The sequence below is a fragment of the Mucor mucedo genome (genome assembly GCF_025094135.1).
Source record: "Mucor mucedo strain NRRL 3635 chromosome Unknown EV154scaffold_3, whole genome shotgun sequence".
NCBI lineage: Eukaryota > Fungi > Mucoromycota > Mucoromycetes > Mucorales > Mucoraceae > Mucor > Mucor mucedo.
The window spans coordinates 278,313-294,331 of record NW_026252287.1 but is presented as its reverse complement, the minus strand read 5'-3'; the positions used below and the strand labels follow the sequence as shown (position 1 = coordinate 294,331).

At 38.5% G+C, this 16,019-nt stretch overlaps 8 protein-coding genes across 8 annotated transcripts; 3 read left to right on the top strand and 5 right to left on the bottom strand.

The window, feature by feature from the left end:
* Positions 1–743: 743 nt before the first annotated feature.
* Positions 744–4,034, bottom strand: EV154DRAFT_476064 (uncharacterized protein; the record flags this gene model as incomplete). Its single annotated transcript, XM_051598010.1, has 5 exons — positions 744–817; positions 1,014–2,573; positions 2,820–3,506; positions 3,588–3,673; positions 4,018–4,034. 5 exons carry the CDS (start codon positions 4,032–4,034, stop codon positions 744–746), a joined length of 2,424 nt encoding a protein of 807 aa, XP_051463255.1.
* A 305-nt stretch (positions 4,035–4,339) lies between these two features.
* EV154DRAFT_490974 (P-loop containing nucleoside triphosphate hydrolase protein) lies at positions 4,340–5,353 on the top strand. Its single transcript, XM_051599482.1, has 5 exons — positions 4,340–4,431; positions 4,492–4,509; positions 4,578–4,620; positions 4,702–4,878; positions 4,930–5,353. Exons 1-5 carry the CDS (start codon positions 4,378–4,380, stop codon positions 5,259–5,261), a joined length of 624 nt encoding a protein of 207 aa, XP_051463254.1. The 5' UTR covers positions 4,340–4,377; the 3' UTR covers positions 5,262–5,353.
* A 167-nt stretch (positions 5,354–5,520) lies between these two features.
* Positions 5,521–6,822, top strand: EV154DRAFT_547091 (peroxisomal membrane anchor protein conserved region-domain-containing protein). The gene is made up of 3 exons (XM_051604734.1): positions 5,521–5,952; positions 6,018–6,194; positions 6,248–6,822. The coding sequence occupies exons 1-3, from the start codon at positions 5,557–5,559 to the stop codon at positions 6,713–6,715; spliced, it is 1,041 nt and encodes a 346-aa protein (XP_051463253.1). The 5' UTR covers positions 5,521–5,556; the 3' UTR covers positions 6,716–6,822.
* Positions 6,823–7,743: 921 nt separating this feature from the next.
* On the bottom strand, positions 7,744–8,605 carry EV154DRAFT_490970 (uncharacterized protein). Its single transcript, XM_051599481.1, has 3 exons — positions 8,340–8,605; positions 8,195–8,286; positions 7,744–8,131 (listed from the first exon to the last, which is right to left on the bottom strand). The coding sequence occupies exons 1-3, from the start codon at positions 8,509–8,511 to the stop codon at positions 7,796–7,798; spliced, it is 600 nt and encodes a 199-aa protein (XP_051463252.1). The 5' UTR covers positions 8,512–8,605; the 3' UTR covers positions 7,744–7,795.
* On the bottom strand, positions 8,414–9,910 carry EV154DRAFT_176055 (phosphatidylethanolamine-binding protein). Its single transcript, XM_051594219.1, has 5 exons — positions 9,779–9,910; positions 9,583–9,718; positions 9,423–9,530; positions 9,164–9,363; positions 8,414–9,096 (listed from the first exon to the last, which is right to left on the bottom strand). The coding sequence occupies exons 1-5, from the start codon at positions 9,836–9,838 to the stop codon at positions 8,608–8,610; spliced, it is 993 nt and encodes a 330-aa protein (XP_051463251.1). The 5' UTR covers positions 9,839–9,910; the 3' UTR covers positions 8,414–8,607.
* A 130-nt stretch (positions 9,911–10,040) lies between these two features.
* Positions 10,041–10,917, top strand: EV154DRAFT_411028 (calponin homology domain-containing protein; the record flags this gene model as incomplete). Its single annotated transcript, XM_051595439.1, has 6 exons — positions 10,041–10,077; positions 10,142–10,280; positions 10,336–10,399; positions 10,458–10,622; positions 10,681–10,797; positions 10,852–10,917. 6 exons carry the CDS (start codon positions 10,041–10,043, stop codon positions 10,915–10,917), a joined length of 588 nt encoding a protein of 195 aa, XP_051463250.1.
* Positions 10,801–11,872, bottom strand: EV154DRAFT_176058 (uncharacterized protein). Its single transcript, XM_051594220.1, has 4 exons — positions 11,832–11,872; positions 11,618–11,766; positions 11,310–11,544; positions 10,801–11,254 (listed from the first exon to the last, which is right to left on the bottom strand). Exons 1-4 carry the CDS (start codon positions 11,832–11,834, stop codon positions 10,940–10,942), a joined length of 702 nt encoding a protein of 233 aa, XP_051463249.1. The 5' UTR covers positions 11,835–11,872; the 3' UTR covers positions 10,801–10,939.
* A 77-nt stretch (positions 11,873–11,949) lies between these two features.
* Positions 11,950–15,908, bottom strand: EV154DRAFT_455501 (putative mitochondrial translation initiation factor IF-2). Its single transcript, XM_051597342.1, has 5 exons — positions 15,824–15,908; positions 15,604–15,726; positions 14,930–15,542; positions 14,425–14,872; positions 11,950–14,351 (listed from the first exon to the last, which is right to left on the bottom strand). The coding sequence occupies exons 1-5, from the start codon at positions 15,862–15,864 to the stop codon at positions 12,082–12,084; spliced, it is 3,495 nt and encodes a 1,164-aa protein (XP_051463248.1). The 5' UTR covers positions 15,865–15,908; the 3' UTR covers positions 11,950–12,081.
* Between the last annotated feature and the right edge of the window lie 111 nt (positions 15,909–16,019).

The window sequence follows — 16,019 nt, the reverse complement described above, 5'->3', positions numbered from 1 at the left end:
CAAATACGAAATCGCCAGTTTTTTGGCGTGGTTTTAAATGCTAAAGGCAACCGCCCTGACATTTCTTTTCGTGTGCATTGCACTTTTGGCGATTTGAGGGTCTATGTAATGAGGATCATAACCAAATCATCTTTTTCTTGATATTATCTTGCATTTGTGGTCTAATCATCATGTCGCATGGAGTACAAGAGCACCCCTAATTCAGCTTGATCGACAGATGCATTACACTCCCCACCTACTTTTTGTTCCTAGATTCAGACTCCGTTCTTTTATTTTTATTTGGAAATGAGGGTATTGCCACACAAGAAAACAGTGGCTGGTCTATTTCACTATTAATTTAATAACTGATCCCTTTTCAAATTTGAATCTGGGCTGTCAAAATAAAAAAAAATAAAAAATCTTCGTTACTTCTCCCCTTTCTATAAAGGTCAGAAGATAGTATACATCCACGCTACTATTGCTTGGATATATCATTCCAAACCTTATTTTGTTGAGATCTACATTACATGAGCGTTTCAAATCAAAATGAAATAATTACATACAATTTCGAATCAAAGCACCACATGTGATCAATTGCACCGTCATCTTTATGCGACATTGTTTGTGTTTGATATGCAACTTTATTATTTGTATCCACCTGTGACATTGATGTTTCCATTCAATCAATTCACGAGTTTCATAGACTAGACAGTATAAACACTCTGCCAGATTTAGTTAAATAGTAGCATAAAGCAGCCCGTGCATCAAAAGCCATCTTTAAGAAATTCTGGAATAACAACACTGATATTCATAACAGCTATACGCGCTCGCTTTATTTCTGTTTACAATGATATAAGTGCAAAAACAAATTTGTTAAAATTTCTAATCATAGCACACTAAATACGAATTAAAGGTTACATTTGCTTTTGCAAAGAGTTATCTATTATCTTAATGCTTGAGCTCTTTTCTATCTTATGGCTTGGACGTTTGGCCTTTTCCCGCTTTCTGTTTCCCTTTTTGTCCTCTAGAAGCACCTGGAATCTCATATCTGTCCACGTCTAACGGAACAAATGGTGGAGGTTCCTTCCAAACTGATGCAGCTTCTTCAGCAAGTTGCTTTTTTCTGTATAGTTCTTCTAAACTGATTGTTTCGTAGCGCTCGTCCAGAACTTGTTCTGTGGGGAATCGGGTATCCAAATTGGTGTCTATGATTTTTTCAGCCTCTTTAAGAGCATTCCTCAGTAACTTTTCTGCTTTTCCATACTTATCAGGTTCTGTTAGTAAGTCCTCTTCAGTATCCCTAAACACTACTGGGTCAGATCTTGAATAATCTGCTTCCTTCTCAAACTCTAGAGCTGCATCATACTGCTCTTGTGTTACTGGGAACACTGGATGTAGGACAGGTTTGCTCCTGGTAGGCTGTCGTTGGGTAGTTCGATCTCTATTAGTAGCTTGATCTCCAAGAGGTTGGTTTCTAGTAGTTTGATCTCTTGTGCTTCGATCCCTCGTAACCTGATCTCTAGTAGTTTGACCTCTTGTAGTTTGATCTCTAGTAGTTTGATCTCTAGTAGTTTGGCCTCTTGAAATCTGCTCTCTTGCAGTTTGATCTCTTAAAATTCGCTCTCTTGCAGCTTGATCTCTTGCAGCTTGATCTCTAATGGCCCTATCTCTAGCGGCTTGATCTCTAGTAGCTTGCTCTCTTGTGGCTTTATCTCTAGCGGCTTGATCTCTAGCGGCTTGATCTCTAGCGGCTTGATCTCTAGTAGCTTGCTCCCTAGTGGCTTTATCTCTAGTAGCTTGATCTCTGATGGCTTGCTCTCTGATGGCTTGATCTCTGATAGCTTGATCTCTGATGGCTTGATCTCTGATGGCTTGATCTCTAGTTGCTTGATCTCTAGCAGCTTCATCTCTCGTGGCTTGACTTCTTGTAGCTTGAGTTCTTGCTGTTTGATCTCTAGTGACTCCATCTATATTACCTTGATCCATTGTAGTTCCATCTCTTGTAGTTTGGTCTCTTGTAGTCTGATCTCTAGTGGGTTCATCTACAGTAGCTTGATCTCTTGTAGTTTGGCTTCTAGTAGGTTGGTTTCTAGTAGTTTGATCTCTTGTAGCTCGGTCTCTAGAAAATCGTTCTATAGCAGCTTGGTTTCTGGTAGTTTGAGTTCTATTAAATTTAATTCCAGTTATTCGATCTCTAATAGCTTGATCTCTAATAACTGGACTTCCAGTTGACTGATTTTGAGTCGATCGAGGTTGGGTAAATTGCGTTTGAGTACCTTGTGTAATTCTTATATGACTTGGTTCCCCTGCACTAGATTGAGGTTGTTGGAATATTACTTGCTTAAGTTCTCTATGGGCTGACTCAGCTTGAGCTGGCTGTACCTGAGCTGGCTGTGTTGCTGGTTGTACTTGAGTTGGCTGTGCTTGAACTGGCTCTTGAGTTGGTTGCACTTGAGCTGTCTCCCCTTGAGTTGATTGCACTTCTTGAGCTGGTTGCGCTTGAGCCGGTTGTGCTTGAGCTAGCGTTTCTACAGCTGGCTGTGTCTGAACCAGTTCTTCTTGAATGGGTTCATTCTGAGTAGGTTCTGCTGTATCTATAATATTATTAATATTATTTCCTGTCACTTCTATTCCATCATGACTAACTACCACATTGTATTGTGCGGTAGTTGGGGGTTGTTGCCACTTAATTATATAGCGTAAAATCAACTGATAAAATACGCGGGAGGTGAAGTATGCAATACAGCCGATGAAAATAAGAAATAAAAAAGCTGGGATAAGGAACGAAAGAAAAATCATTGTAAATACATGTAAACTAAAATTTCATCGTTACAACTTACAAATTATGCTGACTAAATTTTGTCTTCCTTCCTTGGAGTAGACACACTGTACTGTCGCATTTAATGTGTAAGAAACTGTGGGTTTCTTAAACTGTGCTACACGTTTTAACAAATCCATCATCATCTGAGCCTTAGTCATAGGTTGCGGTTCGACAGAGCAGATCATCATTTTTGTAGTAGGAGATAGTTTTTCTAAAATAGTGTCAATCATGGACGCTATCGGATTAAATTTTGGCTGCACATGAGTGATAGGGTAAATAAATCCTGTGGTAGGTATAACTACTCTTGCCATGATGTAATTAATTTTTCCCATGACTTCATTAGAGCCACCACGAATTGCTGTTGGTAAAATTTGGTACAAGTAGCAATTGGTAGGAATGGACTTTAATTCTTGTACGCACTTGTTGTTATCAAGAATAGAACAGATTGTATTCCCCGAATTAAGAACAGAATTACTTGAAGCTGGAGATAGGATATTCGTAGTAATTGCTTTAGGATTACTAGACGTAGTATACGGAGCTGAAAGGGGATTCCTAACGGTGTGAGGAACCATCATAATGATATCGTGACAAAGTGCTTTCAATGTGTAGGCAGCCCAAAATAATATGTTGAGTATTTCTAGAATACAGTAATTTATAGTGGCACCTATATTTTCTAAAAGGATGCGTACAATGTTCACCACGTAAGCTATATAGCTATAGATGTATACAATACCCTTATAAAGTAGGCGGATCAAGTTGTGCGGAAGAAAAGGCACAACAAATCTACATTGCTCCTGCTCTAGACAATACTCTTCAAACTCGTAAGCAGATCTAACTATGGAGTTAAATATGCTAGCCATATCAGTAGAATCACTAAAAATAATGCGCCGTTGACAGTTGTTTTTAGGATTGCAAAATGTAGAAAGTAAGATAGAGTAACATTTTATTCTTTTATTTATATAGTCGGTATCATTGTTTTAACTGCGTTTGTTGTCATAAAATTAAATATCATTGTAATGGTTTTATTGTACGTAGTTGTGCTATTGAAGAACATTATCACCGTCGGTTACAACATTTTGACAAAGAAAGTTAACTCCATAATTGATGCCGTTGATAGGACGAAAAAGAAAAAAATAGTTTATGCGTACAAATTGCAGATTATATAAATATTAAAGTATTTACTATATTACATAGCACGTATGCGCATGCTTTATTACCTACTCGGAAGAACCATGGGTATTTATTGTAGTTGTTAACCTAAACAATAAGTGTTTAAAAAGGAACACGTCTCCTTTGACGGCTTAATTGTAGCTTGCCGCCCATCTCATTATTTTACTGCACTGTTTGTCTATCAGCTGTATTGCCTTTTATAGATTGCTTTTTTATGCTATTGTCTTGTTAGATTAACTACTGCAGAAGATAAAGATAACCGATTACATGTCATGAGTTCTAAAAAGGCGGCCGTCGGAACTTCAAGTATAAAGAGAGCACAGGAAACCATATTTTTTTTCCTTTTTGTTTTTATTCCCTCTTTCCTTTTGTAAACATAAACAAAAGCTATTAAATTTTATCTTTTCATGCAAAAAGACATACTAAAGGTTGTATTGATAGGTGATGGTGGTGTAGGCAAGGTAATGTTGGCTAACAATCATGTGTATATTTATTTACTGATATTCAATCTTTCTGTACAGACTAGTCTCCGGAATCAGGTAAAATATAACATATCTTACCGTACATAGCTTAACTTTAAAACTTACTTTTTGTTTTACTATAATAGTACATTCACAAGAGATTTACAAATGCTTATAAAGCTACCATTGGTATGGTAATATACGACGTTGACACCCACTGTATAGCAATATTTAATCTCCCCACCCCCCTTTTTTTTTTACATTCAATAGGAGCTGATTTCATTACAAAGGAAGTAGAAACGGACGATGGTAAAAAAGTCATGATGCAGATTTGGGACACAGCAGGACAAGAGAGGTTTCAGTCCTTGGGAGTCGCTTATTATCGAGGAGCGGATGCGTGTATACTAGTTTACGACGTCAATAATTTCTTATCCTTCCAACATTTGGGTAAGTTTATTAATATGCACACGGTAGAAGGTTATCTAACCTTGTAAGTAGAACGCTGGAGAGAGGATTTTTTAAAACAGTCGTCTTTGCCAAGCGAAGAGGCACGTCATTTCCCTATTTTGATGATTGGAAATAAAATCGACATTGATGATAGAGTGGTTTCAAGGAGACAGGCAAGAGCTTGGGCTGAAGTGCATTCAAGCGATAAAATGCAGATTCCTCTTTTCGAGGCTAGTGCAAAGAATGGTGATAATGTTGAGAAAGCTTTTGCTCAAATCGCCAAGATGGTGAAAGTCCCTCAAATGGAACTGGATATGAATGAAAGTAACTCATTTTCATTAACAAGTGACACTAGATCTAACAAGCGAAGTCGCTGCTGTTAAACAAACACACACACACAAAAAAAAAATTGTAATTTTATATCATATAATTCCTTCCCCCTTCCCCCATATAAATACCAACATACATATAATCCAACTCTTTAATCCTAACTACTTAATAATATCATACAAAATAATCTTTCAAGTCCTCAATTATCCCCGCTTCGTACACCTCATTTTGGTCGAATTTTCGGTTTGTCAGCATGTGTAAAACCTTAAAATTATAATCCCCACAGTTTTTTTTTTCTCTCTCTCTGTCTTTCTTCTTGAACTCTTTTCCGTACACTTATTCTTCTAAATGTCTGATTCTAATTCCCCACCTAAGCTCGATAGTCTTTTGGCGAACCATGCTACTCCTAGTGTAGCAGAAACCACACCTGTCACTCCTGCTGTATCGGATGCCACCCCTATTCCTGCAACAGCACCTATTACAACAACAACAGCTGTTACAGAACCCACCACAGCTATCGTATCACCCTTGAGAGAAGACTTAATCAAGTCTGCTGTCTCATTCTTGAGCTCTCCTAACGTTAGATCCGCCGACAAAGGAAAAAAGATTGCATTCTTACAAAAGAAGGGATTGAACCAAGCTGAAATTGATGAAGCATTTAAAAGATCAGGTGGCGATGACGCTTCTTCAACTGCTGTCTCAACTAGTACTCCTTCCTCCAACAGTACAGCTACAAATAGCTATGTAAGCCTTAATACAATACCGTTTCTTTTTCCTATGCTAACATGTGATAATTTGTTTTTTTTTAGACACCACCACTGGCACCTGTCTTACCTGCTAGAAATGCTAATTATGGACCACCACAAATTGTATATTATCCTCAGCCAGCAAGCCCACCTATTCCAGCAGAAAAGGTATTTGCTATGGCTGTCATATTAGGCATGGGAGCCGTTGGATTAACAGCCGGTGCCGTGGGTCTTTTAAAAGTAAGTGACATTTGTCTTTATCTGGATATGAATATTAAACTCGTTTGTTTTAGCAATTCATCGCACCCCTCTTAAATCGTATTGCAGAATATCAACGTACCAGATACAATCAACGTAAAGAAATTGCCGACAAATTACAAAAGTCTTTAAAAAGCTTTCGTTTGGAGAATGACGATTTGGATGCTGTGATTGATCAAGGCGATGAAAATACAGTGATGGATGCACTTGCCTCACGACAGACTGAATTATCCAACAAAATCGATACGCTCATCATTTCTTCCCGTCAACGTATAACGGATACTTTAAAACAAAAGACATACAGTGATTTCAGATCAGATTTAACAAGTTTCAAAAATGTTGTTCAAGGAACGAGTCCATATAGCTCTTATGCCTCCTATGCACCTGGAAGTTCTTACAACCGTAATAACAGTGATTCTGCTGCTGTAGCTGGATTAAAGAGCGACATTCGCAGTTTAAAGGCGGTTTTGTTAAATAGAAGAAACTTTCCCCAAGTTGCTTAATTTTTTTATGTGCAAAATAAATGGATTGTTTTATTAATTAAATTAAGATAAAGCAACATGTATGTTATGCGTCAGTGAGTTGTTCTAGTTGGAAATTATAGAGGCGAATAACCAGTATTATAATTAAATTGAACGCTGTGGCATTTCTGATATACGTTGTATATTTACACAGCAAAAGATATGTGGCTTCTGTACTAGCTAGAGGCGGCTCTAATGTAATATTGTTGCAGTTCTTAAGTAATTAGATGGTCAACAGAGAACTCTCTGTGTTATCTACAATGATTGCCTTCCGGAAAGGTGTGCATTAAATTAGACTCTACTGATAGATAAATATATATGTCCTTGATTTTGCAGCTGTACACTGGACTTACTACAGGCCACATGATCTCTACTCTAATCTGGATCACATATCTTCATTCATCAATAAATCATGATTTCGACATTGGTTGTATACTTCCTGTAGAATAATAGGTCTGAATGTCCATGAATTAACTCCAGACATGCACACTCTCATTATTAAATAATGAATGGAAGCCCATTAACAATCCCAAGAGCATTTAAAACCCGCTTCAATGGAGACTTTTCATGCATTTGGCTTGAGGCAAAATGTAGCCAATAGAATTGCGTATATATATTTTATTAAATTAAAGTATAAAAGAAAGGATTCTGAGGCCGCTACCATTTGGGAGTGAAAGCACCCGAGAGCTGACACACGCCGGACCCAGTACCGCCGCCCGCCTTTTCAGAACCCAAGGAAAAAAAAATGTAGCAGGGAAATGCTTAAGTTTCCATCAGTTTCAGCAGCTGCATTTCGCGTGATACCAGTCCCTTGAACGATACACAAACCATCCCTTTCCAACAAAATTCACATCATTAAGAGCATACAAACTCATGGTATAATGAAGGTCCTCACCTGCACCATGTCCATGTTTAAACATTTTTATGTAATCAACAAGAATGTTTTTGACCTCTCTTTTTAAAAAAAGGACTGTAAAGTTAGACATTCACTTCCTGCAAGTCTTACGGAATTATTAATGAAAAGAACAAAGTTGGGCTTTATTTATCGCTTAAAACGAGAATCTATGATATTTGAGCATTTTTAATGTCCCCAGTAACTTCACCTGCAGAAGTGGTGAATGGGATGCCCTTATAAGTTGCAATACCATCTTCGTTCGTCTTTAAGAAAGGGACGACCTGCTCGAATACCTTTTGCTTGGGCTTTAACACAGCATCTACTTGTCCTTGCCATTCTACACCTTGTAACTGAACACGTTCTCCAATTACACTATTCTCGGGTGGAGAAAGTAATTGCACAGATTTATTATCAGCAGATGAACATGCTAAAAGCATGCCCTGAGATAAAACACCTCGAAACTTACTGGGTTTGAGATTGCTCACTACAATGACAGATTTGTTCTATGACGAATAGATAAATAAAATAAATTATGCATGATTTTTTTTTTAGTTGTCAAGTGTTACCAAAAGTGAATCCATTGGCATAAAAGGTGCAAGGCCACTAACAATTGTACGTGGATTGGGAATTGAGTCTGTAGGCTCTGTATTTAAATCAACTAGAGATAAATAGGGTCAGTGAGCTACTCAGTGTTTCTAAAAAAAGACTAACCTTGCTCAATAAACAAGTGATTAGCTTCTGAATGCTGTTGAATTTGAACAATTTTTCCCACTCGTAAATCTACTCTGTGAATAACATCGTCGTTGGTAATTGCTTCAGTGGCTATAAAGCGTTTACAAATAGTGGCTTTTAACAATGAATGGGCTCTTGTTGCAATCAACATTGGTATTTGACAAGGGGTGCTGGGTTAATAAAATTAAATATTTTTTTTATTTTTATGTATAAATGAGGGGGAAAAGAAGAAAAGAAAAAAAAAAGTCTAATAATACACGGTTCTTTGAATATAACGTTGAACCTTGGGAGGTTTACCATAGTTGGGCTCATTTGATTTAAGAATTTCGCTATAGATCTTACTGACAGTTTCATCCCATTCACCACGGAAGAAGGTGGCACCAGTGACATTTAATCCATGAGCCTTAGCCAAGTTCTTTACATCAAAGTTACCTCTACCTTCAACCTTAATATCAACCTTCTCTTGACCTTCATTGGGTTGTTCGAATGCCATTAAAGTGTAACGATGATATTTGGTACCCTTTTGAGGATGAGGAGGAACATAGTCCAAGACAGAATCACCTCCATTGACAGTAGGAGAAGTGGCTGATAAAGGTACGTTGGATACTAACCAATGACAGTATTGTTGATAGGTTTGGTTTTCGACATCAGGTGCGTCTGGATCCACCATCATCAATGTGTATAATCGTGATTCAGTATGGAAGTTGGTGATATCAATTTGAGGACGTTCAATACTCTATCATTTCGGCACCCCTTTCTTTAATACACATATATTTCTCTACTCTTATATCTGTTCTTCTTACCTGTTCAGGCTTCAAAAATACACCAGGTTCAATTGGTCCTTCAGCCAACTTGACAGCTACTTCAACAACAGGATTCATACCAGGAGCTAAAAGATCGGGAATAACATTCATTTGAGTCAAACGTTCCATTAATTTACTCTTGGGTGCCTTTTCGAATTGCTTTTGACACATGTAACGGTAAACTGGCTTAGACATGTCAACTATAACAATAGTCAGTTTTCTTTTCTTTCCTCTCTGTAGTAGTATAAAAAGTCCTTACTGTTGCCAAGCTTAAAGTTCTTTTGAACTTCAGGTTCGTTTAATTCGGCCTTTACTTGCAAGTCAAACTTTAAAGCATCAAGAGCCTTTAATTGAGCAGGAGTAGAAGCTAAGGTAGACAGTTAGTATTTACCAGGGGTACAAATAAGGTAGGATCTTACTGCTGGCGACACGGCTAATTTCCTTTTCAATACGACTCAACATGTTTAATCTTTCCTTTTTGTCGAGTTGAATCAATTGAAGAGCTTCTTCATAGGCTGTGTGTTTAGGAGCGTTGGTTGAAGCTTGACGTGTAACCTATTGGGAATGGTTAGTTGACAGGGGGTGACATTGTTTTTTCTGCTTCTTTATATTTACATTGGCTCTAGAAGCACAACGTGCTACTTGTAAGGATCGCTTACTTAAACTAGACAACATTGTTTATTCGTTATATTTTAAAGAGGTAAAAAATAATAATGTGTGGGGGTACCCTTATCCCGGCTTGCACACTTCTGCCTTACTCTTTTTTTTTTTTTTTTTTTTTTTCTCAGTTGTTTGTGACTTGAAACTTTTTAAAAGCCGAAGTTATCTCGCAGGAAGTGGCAAGTAGAAGTAGCTTTCCCTTTTTAGTTTATACAATATGGAAGAAGAAACCCCCCTTTATGGAATCGATAAAGGTTTGTAGTTGATTATGCTGATACAGTAGAAAATTTGGCTCTAATGCGATTGTACAACTGCTAGAGATTCAAGCCAGAATTGACTCTAAATATTCTGTCGAACGTGAACAAGAAGCTAGACAATGGATGGAGGAAATTATTGGCGAGAAGTTCCCTAGTGACGATTTTGCCGAGAGTTTAAAAGACGGTGTCATTCTGTGCAAGTAAGTTTTTTTTTTCAAGTTGATTCATCATGTAAATGTATTGAACAGACAATAGGGTCATTGGTAAATTAGTTCCCGGACAAGGTAGATTCAAGCAATCTAAAATGCCCTTCATCCAAGTAAGTCTTTTTGAACATAACACAATAGTCCTTTTTCTCAACAAAGTTGTAACTTCAGATGGAAAATATCTCAATTTTCTTACGGGGAGCTGAGGCCTTGGGAGTACCAAAGCACGATCTTTTCCAAACAATTGATTTATTCGAAAAGAAAAACATGACACAAGTGATCGACTCTATTTTTGCATTATCGAGATATGGATATAAAGCTGGAACATCACCTACTGTAACTATCACGCGATTTAATATTATCACTGCTTTTTAGTTAATTGTATAACCTTTAGTATCTCGGCCCTAAGCTTGCTGATAAGCAAAAAGGCACCTATTCAAAAGACGCTGCCAATGCTGCCAATGCGACATTCAACACGTATCAATATGGATATACAGGAGGAGCAAACCAAGTAAGTAATACATACAATGGTGTAAAGAGATTGTTTAATGACATGTTTCAATAGTCTGGTATGAGCTTTGGTCAACGTCGTAATATTGCAGGAAACGATCCTTATGCCCAATACAAATAATCATTAAAAAAAGTACTTTTTATTATCTTGAACCAAACACTTTTCCAATACCCGAAGTGAAAGCCTTTCCAACTAATCCACTTGCGCCGCTTCCTAATGAACCTAATGCAGATCGTGTAGCCATACCAGTAGCCCATTTCTTTTTAGCCTCTTTATCGCATTGAGAATAACCGTAAACGTTTGCTAAATTCAATGCAAGAGCAACAGCAACAATGACTAACCATGAAGGCTTCATTGTGATGAAACTAGAGAATGCAAATAAGCCCCAGAGAGCAGGTGTACCATATAACATCCACCAAAAGAGTTTACTATCAGCAGCATTATTGATTCTACTAGGCTATTTATCTTATCAGCCTACGTTCACACTATTTCTTTTCTTTTTATTCACTTACACTAGCACTTTCAAATACCCATTTATTGGTTCCATCCGGCTGAATTTCATTCCACCAACGAAGTCCCACTAATAATCTACCCGAGATATTCTTTGTTGTCCAGAAATCAAAGGCGAGGAAAAGAATGGTCAAGACAAATACAAAAGTGAAATTGTCCGTGAAAAATGATCCCAATAAATAGGTCAATAATGCACCTAATCTAAACAGCAAGAAAAACAACGCTGCAATAGGATGGCTTGTATTTACGGATGTGATGCGCGTCAATATATGTGACACCTTTTTATATATATATATATATATGTATGTACCTGGATTGCTCAAAATACTCTCTTATTGCTGTGGTAGTGTTGTTGTCCTGTTGTGCATTGTTGTTATTGACATTGGCGGATGGAGTGGGTCTATAACCTGATTCTAAATCTTCAGGCTGTAGTAAGTTACGTTGGTCTTCTTGAGGTGCCTTGAATAGGTTGTTAACATCTATTAAAAGACATTGCTGTATATAACAGTGCTTTCACAACTTACCATTTAAAATGTCAGCAAAAGGTAAAAAGTGGATAATAAAAGAAAAGCCAAGGATCGGTCATCCAAATAAATAATTTTTTATATATCTGTGAGATAGTAAAAAAAAATAGGAATGTAGTTTCAATTCTAAATACTTTTTTTTTTATTGAATATGTGCATGTTTTGACAAAAAAGAAAGAGGATAGGAAAGACCCTTTTTTTTTTCTTTCCTTTTTATTGTGATATATTATTATTTGTTTAAACCAAAAATTTAATCAACACCCAAGACTTTTTTGAGCTTTACAACAAGAGCCCATTCTTCCTTGGATAAATCGTTACGGAAAGATTCCTTCAAAATATCAATAGATTGACGAGTAACCTTGGCATATAATTCATCACTATCTTCAAAGTGACGACCATATGTTTTAGGAGTTTCATAGGAGGCACACTCAATCTTAATGGCAACACCACCACCAGCACCACCCTTCTTGACTTGTTCCATCGTCTTATGGTTTTGTTCAATAGAGGTGACCTTACCAAGTGTAATAATTTCACGTTGTTGGGTTTCAGCATTGGTCTTAATCACACAAAGAGGTGTACCAAGTCTAAGTGTACCTTCAATCACATCCACACCAATAATAATAGGATCCTTCTTGTTAATGATAGCACGAGGAATCATCTTCAACACACAAGGGAAGACAGCAGAAGAAGCTTGATCCTTACGCTTTTGTTCAGTGATAGAAGCATGGTATTCTTGGAAACGATCAAACAAATGATAAATAATATCAGCTTGGAACACACGGATACCCATCTCTTCAGCCAAAATTTCAGCTTCCTTATCAATATTGACATCGAAACAGAGCATCACTGCAAATTCTCTTGCCTTTTCAAGCATCACACTTGCCTTCACAACATCCTTTTTATGAACAGGTCCAATATTAATACCAGAGACAGGAATCTTGGAAGTCTTCAAGAACTCTAATAAGGCTTCAAGTGCACCCAAAGTAGAGGCTTGAACCCAGACACCATGACCAGTACGATCAATAGATGACATCAAGTTGGTTAAATCAGACATAACTTCTTCCTTCAAATCCTCAACATCATCATCAGGTCCAACCACCAAAAGACGTGAACCAGCAATTGCCTTTTCAAGATCAGGAGCAGAAATCTTAATACCCAAAGCAGCCTTAACTGACTTGTGATGAACATATTGTGACTTGATACGTAATTCACGCATAGGTTGAGGTGTTAACAGTGCACGAACAGTCGTCACAATCGGTCCGTTTAGACCACACACTACAATACGATCACCTTCATGTAACCAACCATTGACAAGCACAACATCAATAGTAGTACCTAAACCTTCAATCACCTTGACTTCAAGAACAGTACATTCGAGTTCGGTAATATACATAAGCTTTTCACTCATACGAGATTGTGTCAAGTTGATGAGCAAGTTAAGCATATCAGGAATACCTTCACCAGTGTGAGCAGAGGTAGGCACCAAAGAGACATACTTGGCAAAGTTCTTGTTCTTGTAGTAAAGTTGGGAATTAAGACCTTGTTCAGCAAAAGCAAGCAAAGTTTCATCAACACGCTTTTCGAATTCAGCACGAACAGAGGGCTTTTGCTTGGCAAGAGAATCAAGGAAAGAGTTATCAGGAATAGCCTTCCATTCAAAGAGACGATCAATCTTGTTCAAGGCAACAATGAAGGGAGTCTTACGATCACGAAGCAAACGAATGGATTCAAGAGTTTGGGGTTCAAGACCGTGCATGATATCAACAACCAAAATAGCAATGTTACAGAGGGAACTACCTCTACTTCTCAAATTGGTGAAAGATTCGTGACCTGGTGTATCAATAACCAAGATACCGGGAACCTTGAGCTTCTCAGCACGATCAGCACCGAGGACAGCAGTCTTCTTCTCAATAGCATCGGCAGGGAAGAAAGTGGCACCAATTTGTTGAGTAATACCACCAGCTTCACCTTCTTGAACATTGGTTTGACGAATCTTATCGAGCAACTTGGTTTTACCAGTATCGACGTGACCAAGAATACAACAAATAGGAGAACGCAAATCGTCCTTGGAACGATTAGCTAAAGCTTCTTGTTGACGTTGAATACGACGAGCAGCTGCTTCTTCCTTCTTTTGGATTGCAAGACGTTGAGTAGCAGTAAGTTCTTCATCAGAGCTATCTTCGTCAGAATCATAGTCAGAGCTATCATCATCAGAATCATCATCAGAGTCATCTTCAGAATCATCCTCAGAGTCTTCTTCAGACTCTTCCTTCTTGGCAGGAGCAGCCTTCTTAGCAGGAGCCTTCTTGGCAGGAGCAGCAGCAGCAGGAGCGGCCTTCTTGGCGGGAGCAGCAGCAGGAGCAGCGGCCTTCTTGGCAGGAGCAGCAGCCTTAGGTGCAGGCTTCTCCTCCTCTTCTTCGGCACTAGAAGCATCCCAATCACTATCGAGATCTTCTTCCTCCTTCTTTACTTCTTCGTCACTGCTCTCAAGAGCCTTCTCCCAATCATCCTCTTCCTCAGCTACAGAAAAAAAACAAAACAAAAATGAGTGTCATGCCCATACGCTTTTTTTTATGTATATAAATATACTTACATTCTTCAGCAGCAGCCTTCTTAGCCTCTTCCTCCAAACGCTTCTTTTCCTCTTCTTCTAAACGCTTCTTTTCGGCAGCTTCAGCCTTCTTACGCTCTTGTTCCTCCTTGGTGGGACCCTTCTTCTTCTTGTTACCATAAACAATCTTCTTGGGCTTTTCATCAGTCTCTTCAAGAGCTTGGACACGAATATGGCCAGCAGCCAATAATTGTTCGTGACGCAATTGAGCGATACGTTGAGCTTCCTTTTGAGACTTGGTAAGTAACTTACCCTGTCTACGAAGTTCCTCTTTCTTGAGTCTCTCTCTCTCTTTCTTGGCAGCACGAGCTTCCTCCTTTTTCTTTTCTTCTTCGGCGATTCTCTTTTCTTCCTCTTCAAGACGCTTACGTTCATCTTCAATACGCTTACGTTCGGCTTCCTCAATGGCACGTTGAGCTTCGACCATTTTCTACTTTGTTCATTAATATGCATTGCACAGGGCTAAAATATATGTTTTTCAACTTACTCTTAAAGCAGCAACATTACCACCCTTGGCCTTCTTACCCTTGGCAGCAACGGGAGCAACGGGCTCTTCAACAGGAGCAGCCTCAGGTTCGACTTCTTTGGTGGCCAATTTCTTTGCCTTCTTTTCCTTAAGCAATTGCTTTTTGGATTTGACGGGAGCTTCACCACCAGCAGCAGCAGCAGCATCACCGCCAGCAGCAGCGGCAGCGTCCTTTCCTTCCAAACCAAGAAGTCTGTTAAATTCAGCATCTTCAGCTTCTTGTTGTTGCTTCTTTTCGAGAGCAGCTAAACGTTTAGCTTCCTTGAGTTTATCCTTCTTGATCTTTTCCTTTTCTTTCTTGGTCAAGATACGGAATTCTCCTTCCTCCTCGGCGGGGGCAGGAGAAGCGGGTTCAGCGGGGGATTCGGTAGGCTTTCCCTTCTTTCCCTTCTTACCCTTCTTGGTGTCATTAGCCCAATCGTAATCATCGGCATCGACATCGGCTTCTTCTGCAGCAACAGCAACAGGAGCAGCTTGCTCCTCTTCCTCCTCTTCTTCTTCTACTTGTTGCTTCTTTCCCTTCTTTCCCTTCTTGACCTTGTTTTTGGCGGCCTTATTGACCATGGCCATTAAACTAAAGTAATGAAATTAGTGACGCGGCGCATAAAAGTTACCGAAAATAAGTCGACATTTACCCGTCTTCCTCTTCATCATCTTGGGCAAGAGCACTGAAAGCAGTGGCTCTTTGAGCAAAACTTTCTTCGGTTTCTTCGGGTTTGGTTTCGGCGGCTGCGGCTTCCTCAGCATATGGGTCCTCCCTACATATTTTTTTTTTGAATTTTTAGTATCCAGCAATAGAAAAAAGTACCGAGAAACCAGCCAAAAAAAAAAAAAAATCTCTATAACGAAATTTACCAGTCGTCGTCCTTTCTCTTTCCACCCTTCTTTTTAGCCATTGTTAATTAAAATTGTGTTATTTAATGTGGAAAAAAGTAGCAGGATATGATATTTTTTTTTTTTTAAGTGGTAGCCCAGAAAAAAAAATCTCGGACTAAGCCACTAAAGTTCCCGTGACTTTTCATCCAAAATGTAACCGACTTACGCGCGCGCT